Source organism: Nematolebias whitei, chromosome 3, assembly GCF_014905685.2.
Source record: "Nematolebias whitei isolate Nwh7 chromosome 3, NemWhi1, whole genome shotgun sequence".
NCBI lineage: Eukaryota > Metazoa > Chordata > Actinopteri > Cyprinodontiformes > Rivulidae > Nematolebias > Nematolebias whitei.
The window spans coordinates 4456860-4473098 of record NC_056500.1 but is presented as its reverse complement, the minus strand read 5'-3'; the positions used below and the strand labels follow the sequence as shown (position 1 = coordinate 4473098).

Sequence of the window (16239 nt, the reverse complement as noted above, 5' to 3'; positions counted from 1 at the left end):
CCCCCCCCGGCTGGTTTTGAGTGTGAAACAGATGCTTTTTCACACTGTCAGACCTCATTTAAAATGTGCGAAGGGAAACGAGGGGATAGAAAACAAAAGGGATATTAATATTTATTCTATTAGCCGAACTGCTTAGCTCTGTGATTTTCCCCGTGTGTGTGTTTGTGTGTGTGTGTGTGCCTGTGTGCATGTGTGTGTGTGTGTTTACGGAGCGTTTTGCTGTGAGGCACCGGCGGCTGCATGATGGATAGCAGGCAGTAATTATAGATGGGAAAACTGCTGAGGGTGGCACTCTGAGCCGGGCGGACAGACACTGCAGCAGCTCAGGGGTTAAGTCTGCTCCTCGGCTCCATCCTCCTCCTCCCATCCTCCCTCATCCTGGCTTTGTCTCCCCCTCCACCCTGACAGGATCTGTCCAAATGTCTTTTCTTTTCTCTGCTGCGTACTAGTTTTTAATCATTTCATCTTTTCTCTCCTGAATGTATCTAATTTGTCACTACCTGTTCTTTTCATCCATACTTCCATCGAGTGGCTTCAGTTGTCGTATTTAACAGAGTTATCGGAGTTGTTCCTAAACTTGAAAATCTTCAAAATAACCTTAATTTTTTTTTTTTAAATGTTCATTCTTTATTTTAGTTTTTCTTCCAAGCAAAAAGAAAACTTCTGCTAAACTAAACTTTCTAAGTTCTTATTGTTGTAAAACTGCTCTGACGTCTCTTGGAGGGCTCTCATGACGACACGTGCAACCCCGATTCAGCGAAAAGTTCACGTGTAAATAAAAATAGAAAACAATTATTTGCAAATTTAAAAAAAAAAAACATTTTATTTACCGTGGAACAGAGTAAACAAACATTGAATCTACGAAATTTTATTATATTCATGGAAAAAGTAAGAGCTCTTTAAATTGAATTTAGATGTGTAAGCCGCCCATACCTGAGGCACTAATGCACCCCTATACCATCAGAGAGGCAGGCTTTTGAACTGTGCACTCTCTGAACTTTGGTCCAGAGAAGACGGCAACGGTTCTGGACGGTGTCCACATCTGGCTTCTTCTTTGTCCGATAGAGCTTTAAGCAGCATCTGTGGATGATCTGTGGAAGAGCCCAGAACAGAACCAGACCTGTTTTTAATGCAGGGGCCCCTGAGGGCCCGAAGATCACGACCATCCGTTTCAGCCTCGTCCTTTGAGCTCAGAGATTTCTACAGATTCTTCTAATCTGTTGATGAGATTATGAACTGGAGATGATGGAGATTCAAAATTCTCCCGTTTTCTAGCGAGGAGCTTCATTCTGAAGTTGTAGTTTTAGACAGTTTTTCACAGACAGCTGAACCTCTGCCCATCTGTCTGAAAGATTCAGCCTCTCATGCCCCGCCCTCTGACTCACCTGTAGCCAATCAACCTCATTAGCTGCTAAATGCTCCTCCAGCTGTTTCTTATTAACACTACTTACTTTTACAACCTTTGCTGCCCCCGGCTCAACTTTTCTGAGCTATGTCGCTGCCATCAAACCCAAAATTATTTATTCAAGGTTAATGTTTTAGTTGACTGTGTTCTGTTGTGAATAAAATGTGAGATGATGAAATTTGCCAATCATTAGATTTCATGTTTTGGGTTTTTTTCTGACACAAAGTCCCAAGATTTTTCAGAATTTGTGTTGTACATATAAATATTTTGAGATGAACTTTTGTCTTCTATTAGGTAAAAATGTGCACTTTCAGCCCGGCTGATCGTCTGATTTCAAGAGAATCTTTGAACAAATAATCTGAGGTTTAAAAACAACTTGGTTGGATTACAGCAGTTATAAAATAATAATAATAATAAAATATTCCTGTCATGTTCAGTAAGTTCTGCTCCGTTTTGGACAGGATGAAAAGATGATACATGCGCACTCGATAGCTTTTTAAAGATTAAAAGAATTACAAATTACAACAAAAGGAGTTTCTCTGCTGGCTGCATCTGCATGCACTGTGGATATTTACTGGTATTTATTTTCACTGAAACCATCAGAAACGGGATGGTTTTGATGGATCTTTTGGAGGTTAGTGTTTATTTCTGTGAGCAGCAGATGAAAAAGTTTTATAATGCCGACAGTTATGATTCAAAAATCCTCCTGAGAGAGGATAGCTTTGGTCTGCTTTAAAAACAAGATGCACACTTGTTGTTTTTGTATTAAAGTCTTATGTGTTTTTGACTTTTTGTTGTTTCTCATGCAGCTGAACTGATAATTTCACTAAATGTTTGTGTTAATAAAACCTCCAAGTCTGTTTAAACACTATCCAGAGGGTAAAATGATATGCAGGAAAATATAATTAAAATAAACACTTTACTGTTGCGGTTGTTGTTACATCCATCCGTCCATCTATTCTCTTCCACTTATCCGGGGTCGGGTCGCGGGGGTAGCAGCCTAAGTAGGGAGGCCCAGACTTCCCTCTCCCCAGCCACATGGTCCAGCTCCTCCGGGGGAACCCTGAGGCGTTCCCAGACCAGCCGAGAAACATAGTTCCTCCAGCGTGTCCTGGGTCTTCCTCTGGGTCTCCTCCTGGTGGGACGTGTCCGGAACACCTCACCAGGAGGTGTCCAGGAGTCATCCTAACCAGACACCCGAGCCACCTCAACTGGCTCCTCTCGACGTGGAGAAACAGCGGCTCTACTCTGAGTCCCTCCCGGATGATCGAGCTTCTCACCCCATCTCTGAGGGAGAGCCCAGACACCCTGCGGAGAAAACTCATTTTGGCCGCTTGTATCTGAGATCTCGTTCTTTCTGTCACAACCCAAAGCTCATGACCATAGATGAGGGAAGGAACGTAGATCGACCGGTAAATTGAGAGCTTCGCCTTTTGACTCAGCTCTCTCTTCACCACGACAGACCGGTACAGCACCCTCTTCACTGCAGACGCTGAACCTATCCGCCTATCGATCTCATGCTCCATTTTTCCCTCATTCTTGAACAAGACCCCGAGATACTTGAACTCCTCCACTTGGGGTAGGGCCTCCTCCCTGACCCGGAGAGGGCACTCTACCCTTTTCCGGCTCAAGACCATGGCCTCAGATTTGGAGGCACTGATCCTCATCCCGGCTGCATCACACTTGATTGTGAACCGCTCCAGTGAAACCTGTAGATCATGATCTGATTAAGCCAACAGGACCACATCATCTAGCATTTAGCTTTGTAGAGATCTAGTAGAGTGCTGTATGAATGGGTAAATGAGGGCACAAATTGTAGTATAATGCACTTTGAGTATCTTGAAATAAGATGGAAAGGCGCTTCTTAAGTACAGTCCGTTTACCATTTATCTACAAAAAACAGAGAAGTGATCCTAAGGCCACCAAAACGGATCCCCTCAACACCTCGGCTGCGCCTAGAAATTCTGTCCATAAAAGTTATGAACAGAATCTATGACAAAGGGCAACCTTGGCGGAGTCCAACTCTCACCGGGAATGAGCCCGACTTACTGCCGGCAATGTGGACCAAGCTCTGACACCAGTCGTACAGGGACCTAACAGCCCGTATCAAAGGGCCTGGTACCCCATACTATCCCCCACAGGGTTCCCCAAGGGACGCAGTCAAACGCCTTCTCCAAGTCCACAAAGAACATGTAGACTGGTTTGGAAAACTCCCACGCACCCTCCAGGACCCTGCTGAGGGTGTAGAGTTGGTCCAGTGGTCCACGACCAGAACAAAACCACTGCTCTTCCTGAATCCGAAGTTCGACTATCCAATAGACACTCTTCTCCAGAACCCTCAAACTTTACTGTTGCGGACATCAAATTCAAAATTACCTTGTTTAAAATAACGGTTTGTTGGTTCAGGTAAAAACCGAGAAAAGAGAATGGGGCCAAGTATAGAGCCCTGAGGCACTCTGCAAGTAATGGGCACTCTAAAGCTTCTCCCAGATCTCCATATGAGACCAGAGCAGCAGCAGCAGAATACCTGACGGGTCCCTGAGATCCCTCTTTGTTCAGGATGAACGTTTGTAAAAATTACAGAGTAATCCATTAAGAAGGTTTGCTCCCACATAAAGGCTGTGATTTAAAGCTGCAGTCAAAGCGAAGCCGGGTTCCACTTCATGCAACAGGAGAGGAGAGCCACAGCTTTCTTCTTATTTTCTCTGCGTCCACTGCATCTACGCTGCGGTGTCACTTAGATAGATTTATAAGATGCTAATCTCAGTCTGATTACAGCTCTAAGTGCAGTGACACAACAAAACCCCCATTTTTCTCTTGATTTTACTCGTGTAAATGTGACAATATATCAATCGGGGCTCCTTTATTGTTCCATCCCCTCTCTGTAAGTCGCTCTCAGTGACTCTTGGCTTAAAGCCTAAGTTGTAAATGTATGTGTGAGCTCCCCTTTTTTATTTTACTTTATATTTTTGCCATCTCTCAGCTTCCCATCCTCTCGTTTTCTGCTCCCTCTCTTCCCTCTTGGTAAATGTGCTGACTCCTCCTGGTTTTGGCCCAGCAGAGAGCTCTCTAATAGGCCCCAGAGACATCCTGGCGTTCCTTAAATCAAGTGGAAAATTGTTAACTTTGTGTGGAATAAAGATGTTCTCCTCACTTTAGCTTTTTTTTTTTCCCCATCTCCCTCCCATTTCCCATTTCTGTCTTTTTATGAAAATGAGGATGTATGGAGCTGAGGACAGTGGACTCAGCCACTCACAGTTTGTCAGCTGGTTATGGACTTTAACTCTTTTACAGATCACAGTTCGGTTTCTTTCCTTCGTGGGCAGATAAAAGTTATGTTTTTATTTCCTCCGTCGCAGAGCAAAGTCTATCCATCCATTCGTGTTGAGAACTGGTGTGTAGCTGCACCTATATGTAAGAAAAGAAGCTTTCTAGTTTATATTCCTTAAAAGTATAGTTCCTCAAATGATTGGGGTGACCAAGGCCACCGGTGGCCACCCCCCGGCTCCTCCACTGCACCTGGCGGTGGATGAAATGTCTCCCTCCACTCTCCAGGATCCGTCACTCTGCGCCGCCTCGGACAAGAAAAATAAACCTCCCTCTGGTCTCCACCATCTTGAATACGTTGCACCAAAAACATTCAGGTTTACTTTGTTCCATGTTCAGTTCCAGTCAGGAAAAACCTTCATCTCCAAAACTACAAGCGTCCACTACTCAAAGCCCTCGGCGTCAGGGGACATCGATGAACCGCTGGGACACGAACCTGAGAGACTTCTGTTAAACTTAAACTTTTTTATATTTTTACAGCTTGGACCTTATTAATGAAAAATAAAACATTTAAACTCTACGTTTAGTTTTCAGACGTCTCGCTGTATCGCATGTTTTGTTTCTCAACGAAACATGATTTTAGTCTAAAACTCCTGAGAGGTGTCACTAAGAGCAACTCATTCATCGGATTTTTATCATTTTATTACGAATAAATGTGCAGAAACCCCAGAGAGCGTGGAGCTCACAGAAACCGTTTTAATTATCTGAAGTTTGGGGTTTGACACTTTCCACAGCCTCTCTGGAAACATTTTGTTTCTGCGATCAAAGTATCGAGGTTCGTGTTTCTGGTTTCACCCCCCACCTTCCGAGCAGACACTTGTAGATGCACAAATAAAAATAAAGAAAGAACTCGTAGTTTGTTCGAACCGTCCGTCCTGCAGCTGCAACATCTGGACGGCGAAGCCTCGATGAAGCTGTTTGATCCGTCACAGCAGCCCTGTCAGTCAGATGAGTTTTAGAGCACTAATTGTTTAGAGCACTAATTGTTTAGAGCACTAATTGTTTAGAGCACTAATTGGCTCTAAAATGATAAATGATTTCTAGCGTGTGAGCCCCTGTAGCTTGACGGTGACGTCCGAACCGACCGCCGTCGCCGACAAATGCAAACGGACCCAGTTTGTTTGGAGAAATGTTGCATCTGAGCCGCAGCCCTACGAGATGATCCGAGGAAACATCTTAACAGCGGAGCGCCGGCTCCCAGTGGAGCAGGAACACGGGTGTGAGGGGGGAGGGAGGTGGCAGGGGCTCTGGGGGGGCCAGAGGGGACCAAGAGTCCACAATGTTCCTGGAAAATCGATCTCTGTCCCCTCCACACACAAACATACATACATGTTCTATTTCTGGACTTATCTGCCCCCCCCCCCCACACACACACACACACACACACACACACTCTTTGCACTCCGGAGTGAATATAATTAGCTTTTCTGACAGGTGGGGGGGATCGGGTCTCGTGGAGAATGAAGCCACCAATTTACACCCGCATTACACACTCAGACACACTCGCCTGCAAACACGGACGCCCGCGCTCTCGTGCACACCTCTCCCCAGAATGACGTTAAATGTGACCGACTTCATCTCGGTGCGCGTTAAAAGATACGGTGACTCGAACGTTTAAAATTAGCAACCTGCAAGAACGAGCGCCTAATCCAAACCTGGTCTCTCCGTCGAGCCGCTCTGCAGGAGCAGCTCTGCAGGAGCAGCTCTGCAGGAGCAGCTCTGCAGGAGTCGCCACATCGAGAGGATTCTCGCAGAAGATTTGACTGTTTTACGCCAGATGTCCATCCTGGGCACTGACCACTGAGCTACCGTGGTGCTAAAGCTGATCCGTGAGCGGTTGTTCCGGTACTGTAAATAAAATGAGTCATGGCTTCCACTTGGTGATTTAATCACTGTCACAACGAAAGGCCGACAGTCTTGTACACAAATTAAATCTTTGTTTTTTAGAGTCACCCTGATTCAAGATGTCCGCCGCAGCTAATCAGCCTGAGCAAACTCAAAATAGATCTAACAGTTTTTCAGGTGTTGAACTAAAATCTGTTGTTCTGGTAGCTGAGACATGATTTGTGCATGTACGGTGGCTCTGAAGGGTCAGGAAACTCCTAAAGAGCCTTTGAGTGATGGAAAAGAAAACGAAACGAATGAAGGGAACAAAGACTTCAGTTCTTCTTTATGGTCTGCAGCTGATCGTGTCTGTAATCCTCAGTGTAAGAAGAAACACACCCTGGTGTGTCCGGACTTCTCCAAGTCCGGCTCCTGCCCTCGAGGCTCCTGCTGTAAGCTGCAGCACCGCCAACGGGTCAAACGGAGCCCCGACGGCACCGCCTCGACTCCTGCCAAGAGACCCCGCACCAAGGAGCCTGTGAAAAGGTGCCGCTCCAGTTTCAAACCGATCCAGTCATAACAAACGTCGTTACACATTTTAACTCGTGTTTCTGTCCCGCAGGCCTCACCTGTTTGTCCACATGCCACAGAACGCTCAGGCAGCTCCAGGGACGCCCCCTGCGGGTCCTCTGGCCCTGCCATCCTTCATCTCCCTCTCCAGCTCTCCCGAGGAAGCAGAAGCACCGAATGCTCATCCGGCTAACGTGGCACAAGTCAAAGGTACAAACGTGAAACTGGTGGAGGGTTTTAAAGCTGCTTCTGAAGGTTTTCACCTTCTGAGAGCGCAGAGTTCTTCATGAGCTGAAAACACACAGATTGATTAAAACAGACTAGGCAGCACACATCTAAACATTTTGAAATGTTGTTCTTTTATAATAAATATTGCCTGACATTATAAACCACCTTCCATCTAACAGTGTAGTTTGGAGAAGTTTACCGACACTATCAATGCTTTGTCATTTTTAACTAATTACCATATTCGCAATTTAAATATGTATAAATTAAGACAGTGTTTTATAGTTGGGTCAGTTTACTGCATCGACCAGGGGCGCCCAATGCGCCGATCGCGATCTACCTGTCGATCTCAAAGGTATTCTGGGTAGATTAAAAACTAGACGTCAGCCGATCATCATCGATGAAACGTGTCTCTTGATTGACAGACGGGTCAGCCAGTCTGAGGCCTCGTTTACACGACGTGAAACGTTCGTTTACAGACAACAGCCTCGTTCTCCCTGAAACTGAAGGTTTCTGAATCCAGGTCTCGGAGTGGAGATTTTCAGGGGAAACAATCCCCTTGGATCCCTTTTTAATTCCCAGGATGGGTCCGTCTGACCAGGAGCGGGTCGCAGGACGAGTCGGGGTGTGGAGTAATCAAACTCGGCACAGAGGTGATAATATTTAGCTTTTGGGCCGATGGAGGATCATCTCAGCTCACTGCTGACAGATTTGACAGATGGAGGATTAGAAGAACGACCCCCCCACCCTCCCCCGTTCCGGTCTTTCATTGGGATCAGAGTCCACCTGCTGGGCTCCCACACGCACACGGGGACCGGCTGGATCTGCAGCCCAACATCTGACTGCTTCCAACACAAATAAGAAACTCCACGTAGTTTTGTGATTTATCTACAGTTTTATCTGAATTAAGTTAAACAAACAAAATAATATTTTTTGACTAATCAAAACTTATTTGTATTTAACAGCTTTTAATAAAACATGAGCGTTAAGTTGTTGTGTTTTTTTTTATAATTAATCTAATATTTTTACCAAACTGGTTCTGTTTTTATGCTTTTTGTTGTTGTTTGTGACCAACTGTCGTGCTTTTTTAATTTAATTTACAATTTTAAAAAACTTGAAACCTAAAGCCTAATAAATACTGAGAGCGTTAATAATTTGTGTTACTCACATATTTAAACATAAACAAAACTTTCTGGAAACTGGATTTGATCATAAAACAGCTGATTGTGTCCATTAATCCCCGTAATTTAGTCTCTTTTGTTTCTTATTATTGCTTTTTCTGTCGTTACTTCTGTTCATTTAATTTTTTATTTATTCAAGCTTTTTTATTGACTGTATTTTACACTGTACACATCACACCGCCCTATAAGTTGCATCAGTCCAAATATGTCTAATAAAGTGGAAGAATCCATAAATACGTCCCGTCGCCGGGTAAGTCTCGTCTATTACGCGTCACCACTGACAGTCGGGTAACGTGTGCCGGTGTTGAGCCAAAAATCAATTGGCTGCCCAATGGCGGCTGCGGGAGTGTACGCAGGAGGACTTTAACAAGAATTTAACAAGATTAACACTTAAAAACAAGTATTTGTTTGCTCAACTTTATAGTAAAGGTGTGTCTCTGTTGAACTTTTATTTAATAAATTCACTTCAATGGTCAAATCAGCTGCGTTTCTCCGGGGCGGCGCAGAGAAATGAAGCAGATTTGACGGTTGCTCCAGGCGAGCTGGACGGAGGTGGCAGGCTATGGCAAGCTGATTGTGTCATTAATAGCCACTTTTACCTATTACATGACACAACAGCGGGCAGCACGGTGGCACAACTGGTAGAGCTGCTGCCTCTCAGCGAGCAGGTCCCTGGTTCAAACCCCAGTCCGGGGGCCTTTCTGGGTGGAGTTTGCATGTTCTCTCTGTGCATGCGTGGGTTTTCTCCGGTTTCCTCCCACAGACCAAAAACATGCATGTTAGGCTGATTGGTAACTCTAAATTGTCTCTAGGTGAGAGAGAGAGAGTGGATGGTGGTTTGTGTCTGTGTGTCCCTGTGATGGACTTGCGATCTGTCCAGTGTGTCCCCCCGCCCCTCGCACAGTGATTGCTGGACATGGTCACCGGCGACGCCCGTGACCCAAAATGGAAGAAGCGGGTAAAAGATAATGGATGGATGGATGAATAGATGACACAACAGCATGCCATACGACACAAGTGCCATCCAGCAGCTGAAAATGGTAGTGTTCAATATTTTCAGTCAGAATAATGAAAACGGTCAAATCAGCCAAAAATTGTTTTATAAATATGGGAAAAATCCATACGTACGTTGTTTCGGTGTATAAGTCGCAGGGCATCTACATTATGCAGAAAACACGGCACATGTTTCAGTTTTATTCTGTAATTGAGGACTAATCTCCTGTGGTTGTCTGGTTCGTGCTCCGGGTGTTGCAGCCTGTCGTGCACGTTCAGATTTGGACGCAGAGGTTTCGTGAACCGGACAAACTGCTTGGACACGTTGAATCCTTCCGTTTGCTTCGGGATGAAGGACGGCTCTTCTTCTTCTTGTGTTCCTGCTACACGTCGGTGTTTCCTGCCGTTTACCGGAGAACTGCAGTGAAGCTTCTGAAGCGCCGCTGAAACCTGCGGGCGACGCATGTTCTCCACTGTGGTGAACGGAGAACGTTTGCAGCTGCATGAGATTCGGCTCCTCTCAGCCTGACGCCGCGGTGCAACCAGGAGCAGGTGGAGCACCTCCTCCTGGGGGGTGGGGTGGGGGTGGGGGTCTTTACCTTAGGTCGAGGAGTTTCTGAGCGTCTTGTTCATGTATGGTATGTGTGCATCTCATCCTCAGTAATGAAGGTGTTGCTTCGGTCAGTCATGGTGAAAAAAAGAACTGAGTGAAAAGGCAAAGCTCTGGATTTACTGGTTTGGATCAGGACTGAAAGAATGAGATCCTGGATCCAAGCGGCTGAAATGAGCGTCCTTCGTAAGGTGGGGGGGGCTCAGGGTTAGAGATCAGGAGAGAAGCTCCGTCATCTGGGGGGAGCTCGAAGTAGAGCCACTGCTCCTCTGCATCGAAAGGAGTCATCTGAGATGCTTCATATGCCTCCTGATGCCTCCTCCACTTGGAAGAGACCCCGGGTCAGACCCAGACTCTCTGAAGAGATTATGGGTCCTGTCCGGTGTGGGAACACCTCGGGGTCCCCCAGGAGGAGCTGGAGAGTGTCTCTGAGGAGAGGGAGGTCTGGGTTTCTCTCCTGGACCTATTGCCTCGGTGACAGATGAACGTCAGAAGAAATCTGTGAAAACTTTCCAAAACCAGAAACGGAAAGAGGCGTTGTTAGATTTATAAATTCTTTCCAAAGACTCGGACGGAGCCGGGGAGGACGTGCTCGCCCCTTCGCTCCTGCAGTCCGGCTGCTTTAAGTATTACTAATGACTCGGATCTCCTTCACCAACACTCGGCACCGCAGAGAGCCTCATTAAAGGTGGAACTCTGCCAAACAAGCTCCTCTTCACTTTGCATAAATTAGCTCAGACATGATGTATCACTGCCATGTTCTCACACACACACACTCACACACACACACTCCATCCCTGTTGTCCTCTTCTTCATTTACTCATCAGCTGAGGTGTCATCACTCACCTGGATCCGAGGCAGTTACATACGAGCAAACGCGCACGATTTGTCACTTTATAATTGTCTCTTTTGTCATTTAATTTCTGCAAAACCTTCTCATGTTGATCTTTTTTGTGTTTCTGTTCTGCAGAGAAAAAGCTGCAGATCAAACCTCGGCTGTGAGACGTGCAGGACCAGAGGTGAAAACATCAGATTCTTGCTTTTATTATAATTATTTTATTCGCAGACACTCGGGCTCTGAACGTTTTTGTCTTTAGACCTGAGTTTTTATGAGTTTACATCTTCGCTGTGCAATTTTTATTCTTACCACGTTTTTGTACATTTTAAAACGGAGAAATAAAGTTTGAATTCCCACTCTGTGTTGTTCTTGTGTGTGTGTGTGTTGGGGGGGGGGGGTGTTATGAGCTGTGCGTGTGTTTCTGCAGCGTCACATGATCCGAGCGCGTTCGTGAAACCTTTCATCGGGGAGGTGGTGACAGAAGCAGCAGTGGCTCTCTCTTTAAAAGCCAACAGAGGAGACACACGAGCGCAGAGTGACGTCACGCTCGGCGTGTGCACGTGCGTGCGTGTGTGTGCAGACAGGAATCCGCCTCACATGCTAATATCACAGTTGCATGTCAGGCGGACACGGCGGTCACATGCTTCCATCAACACTGAACTCACATTCAGACGGAATGAACACGTTCAACTCTCGGGCATTTTAAACAACAGGAAGTGAAGCGAATGTTTCGTGCACGTGTTCGCAAACGGCAGCAAAGAAAGTGTGTGCGTGTCCTGCAGTTTGAAGGAAAGATTTTCTGGAAGAAGTGCGTACCGCCCGCTGCCTGTCATCACATTTTCATGCTGAGAAATGGGATTCGTGGATGGTTTTGTGAAACGTTGCACGATCCGTTGGCGCTCGGAGGATGTGTTGGGGATGACGCTCAGCCACCGCGCCGTCGTCTGGGAGATGCTCGGAGTAGAGCTGCTTCTCCTGCAGACCCAGGACCCTCTGGAGGGATTATATCTCCTCTCTGGTCTGGGAACTCCTCGGGAGGAGCTGGAGAATGTCTCTGAGGGGGGTGGGGGGGGGTCTGGGTTTCCCTCCTGGACCTGTTGCCTTTGTGGCCTGACCACAGATGAGCGATCTCAACTTCTAAGAGTTAGTGTCAACGTTTCAACCACAGATCTGTCACATTCTTTGTGCTTAGCGGTGATTTGAGCCTCTTCTTGGGGGTGCTCAGACACCCCTTGATTTTGACTCGGCACCCCTGAAAAATAAACCGTCATTAGGATTTTGTGAAGAAACTCACTTCTGAAACCTTAAATTCAGCAAAATGTTGAATAAATTTAGAATGAAAAATGTAATAATTGATGACGGCCTCAAAGGGGCCAGTATAATGTTGGTGTTTTTGTGCACGAGTCGGATCCTGGACACCACCTGTCAATCAATCCGGTAGGCTCATCAGCAACTGACCGATCAGCGATCTTAATTTGTCCCCAAGTGAAACGCCCCCCCGTCAGGAGCTCCACCCCCTTTTCTCCTGACAACATTGTCAAAGTTTTGCATTACGAACTCTTTGCGGTCGGAGAGACTTCATGAAAAATCGTCAGAAAAACGATTAAACGTTGTCGGTGGAGAACGTAGTTCAGGCACGCGTTCCCCTGACGGTACAGGATGGAATAAAGTTTATTACATTTCAAAAACCAAACGAAGTCTGGAAAAATGTCAAAGATGATAAAGCCCTGCGGCCGACCTCACGATCAGCCGATTACAGGAACAGGAAGTACCACATGTTCATGTGTATGAAGGTAACTGCAGGTAAATCCTCCATTTTCTGTCATCATGGCATCGTATGCTTATTGATTAAAGATTAATGCTTGAAGCTAGTTGTGCTTTGTTTTAAATGTAGATGCATGCTGGAACTTCTGGTTAAGTTTATTATTTGTTTTTATGATCAGTTAACACTAAAGTGATTTTGTTCAAAGTGTTTATTAAAGCAGAGCGCTTCATCTTTCGCATGTTAGCTAGCGCGTCTGTATTGTGCGCTGCTAGCTTAGCGCTACTTCTTGTTGCTCTCTAAAATAGTTATTGAATCAAGTGTTCACTTATGTAGGTAAACATAGATGTTTTTTTTAAATAATGTTAAAATACACCATGGCCATCAAAGCGCATTAAATCCCTGTTTCTGCTGCATTCTGCATCATTCAGACACGGACCCTGCTCTGACATGTCTGATATTTTGTGATCTCACCGTTTGGGTCGTCGGCCACGCGTGTTCGCTGAGTGCAGCGGCTGAATGAACGTCCGTTTGGGCTGATGGATCACTTCCTGGCAGTAGTTCCATCTGAAGCTTAACTGAACTTTATTTCACCTCTTTCAAGGCCGATCAGCTCGCGGGGAAATGGCCACGTGCGGCTGGTGATTGTATGGCAAGCCAGGTTGCCATATAATTGGATCACCAGCTGCACGCGTCTGCTGACGCAATCAAAAGCCCGACATCGACCCGGCCCGCCCATCAAACACATTATTACGGCCCGGCCCAAATTCAGGACGGGCCAGGCCGGGCTTGGGGCCCAGGTTAGAAATGACAGCCAGTGGCCACCACATCGTTCAAGCCAAGAGCCGCTGTCAACACTGGGGGCTGATCGCCCCTAAAGGGCAGATCCTAGAATCGCCCCTGGCTTAGACCCTCGGCTACTGCCTCGCCAAACTTTAGCTGAATAGTTGTACAGTTCCCAAAGTTACAGCCATTGTTGTGTTTTGGTATTGACTGTTTCTGGATGAATCTACGGGTAATCCTGGCAGGCAGATGTTACGAGTTCATCCACATCACCACCCGAGTGACTCAGTGGACGACTAACAATCGCTTCACTGGAAACTTCTTCCAGAGCTCAGTGACAGCAGGACGCGTCTCGGACTCGGGCCTCCTGCTCACATGATGCAACTCTGCAGCAAATGTTGAGGCAGACAAAAGATTCGTTTTCAGGGCTGACATCCGCGGGACAGAGGAGAAGCCCCGACTCCTCTTCATGAACCGAGTGTCACACACTTCCTGTTTAGCTGCTTTCGGCCTGCTCTGTCAAGATGGAGAGCGTGTGTGTGCGTGTGTGTGTCAGTTTTCACTTTGCTTCTCCCTCAGATGTATCGACAGCGGCGAGCAGAGATGGAGAGCTCGACATGTTTCTTAGAAAAGGCAGGAGACAGGGAGCCATCACTCTTCTCCTCCTCCTCCTCCTCCTCCTCAGCCACGTGGCTCCTCTCCTGCGCTGAAGATGTAAGTGCCTTAGACAGATGTCTGCTGCCTCTTGTCTAAAACCCTCAACGCGAGCTGCTGAGCTCGGCAAACTCTAATTAAGATCAATATTTCAATTTTTAGTAAAAGCGCACGAGATGGAGAGGAGACGGAGACGGAGGGAGAGAAATCATCTGTCCAGAAACACGGAGAGACGAAAAGAAAGGTCAACTGTGATCCTTCATCGAGTGTGTGCGTGTGTGTGTGTGTGCGTGTGTGCTTGTGTAATGTGCGAGAAGTTTAAATCCTTTAAGCTAAAAATTATTTTTGAAAAGGATAAATCTAAATTCTTCGTGTTTAACAATGTAAAACTGCTAATTGTGAATTTAATTTGAATTTCCAGATGATTACTTTGTAGAGCATTTGTGTTTTGAACAAATATTTCCCGTGAAAAACGTTAGAAATTAAAATAATTAGTTCCGGAAAATTTAAAAAAAAAGACATTTCATGTTCATTTCCAGCCCAGCAGCTGCTCCGTGACACCCAGTGACGAACAGTGATGGACAAACAAAATCAGACTGAACAGTTTCTCTCATCTTCTTGCACGCACCCCCCCCCGATAAAACAAAAAATAAATAAAGAGGGCAGGAAACGCACCGTGCAGCTCTGTTTGTAACAACAAAACCAAACAGGTTAAAGTTTAAGCTGCCGTTTCAATCTGCAGCTCACGTTCTGCTCAGGAACTTGTGTTCGGTGTATTTTGTGTAATTGTGCATCATTTTGTGTAAACGTGTTTCTTTAGCAGCACAACGCACTGTCCAGACTCTACACTGTGTGGGACAATCCAAAAATCATGTTGCACTTCAAAATAAAAGCTCAGGTTCAACTCAAGAGCTTCAGGATGGTTCCAGATGTTGGCGTTTGTTGCTCAGTTTAGAGCAGGTGTGTCAAAGTCCAGGCCCGTGGGCCAAATCTGGCCCTCTGAGATATTTTAGATGTAAAATATTTTGATCGTTTCTCACTGCTTAAAAAACGACTGAATGTTTCATTTAGTGCAGACCTCTCAGGACAGTAGTTTTCAGTAATCTTTCATTTTGATGTGGAAAAAGCAACAGAGAGCATCATGGGAACAAATTAAACTCTCATTAATGAACCTGCAATCAAGAAAACATGTTGGTTATCTGACTGGCCCTGGGCTTGGGCCAAGTTTTTAATCTTGGCCCCCTTTTATAACTGAGTTTGACTCCCCTGGGGTCCCCCCCCCACACACACACACACACACCCGCAGCCAAACGTCTCCTCTCAGTTTTAGACTACAGATGTGACAAACGGAGCTTTTTATCCGTGTTTTTAACTTTTCGCGTGGTTCTGATCTGGTTTCATCAGTGAGTCGTGAACATCCAGTGATCCGGTCGTGTTGGAGCAGATTTAGTTTAATATTTTCCCTCTCAGCTTTTTTTTTTTTATATATATATAAAAACTTATTTTCTGAACCTCTGCCTCCTAAATGTTATAAAACTCATCCCCCCTCGTTGTGCACGTGCACTCCTCTCATCCCACCGCACAATTAAAGCTGATTCCTCTGCAGAAGCATTAACAGCAGTGCCCCCCCCCAGGCCTGTGATAACCCTGAGCCCCCTCCTGGAGCTGGCTCTTTGGACGGGGCGGGGGTCACCTCCGTCGATCCTCCACCTTGCTGATGTCCGTTCTGCTTTAGTCTGTAGAAGTGCACCTGCAGCGAAGTTCTAATATGCAGAAGCACAATGAAAAGCCTGACTTCAAACATTTCTGTCCCACGTCCCCCTCCCCTCTGCCGGCCACTGATCCCCCCCCCCCCCCCCATCTGACAATGAATGGACCAGAGCAGATCTTCTTAATGCAGCATTTCAATGCAGAATGCTTCGCTGGAAGTTTGATGGCCAGCTGCAAAAGAAAAGCCTCTTTAATGACTTGAAATACCTTGATGTGATTTCTGTTCCTTCATCTCCTGCACTTCTTTTCATCCCTGCCAGCAGATTTGAAGCAGATGGGGGGGGGGGGGGGGGGGGG

At 46.1% G+C, this 16239-nt stretch overlaps 1 protein-coding gene across 1 annotated transcript in view; it reads left to right on the top strand.

Annotated features, from left to right (window-relative positions):
• Window positions 1-11165, top strand: part of zc3h3 (zinc finger CCCH-type containing 3) — a 97461-nt gene extending 86296 nt beyond the window's left edge. Inside the window, exons 10-12 of the mRNA XM_037674448.1 lie at window positions 6939-7102; window positions 7179-7336; window positions 11106-11165. Coding sequence (XP_037530376.1) covers window positions 6939-7102; window positions 7179-7336; window positions 11106-11137 — 354 coding nt within the window. The 3' untranslated portion in view covers window positions 11138-11165. The remainder of the gene's footprint in view (window positions 1-6938; window positions 7103-7178; window positions 7337-11105) is intronic.
• Window positions 11166-16239: the final 5074 nt, after the last annotated feature.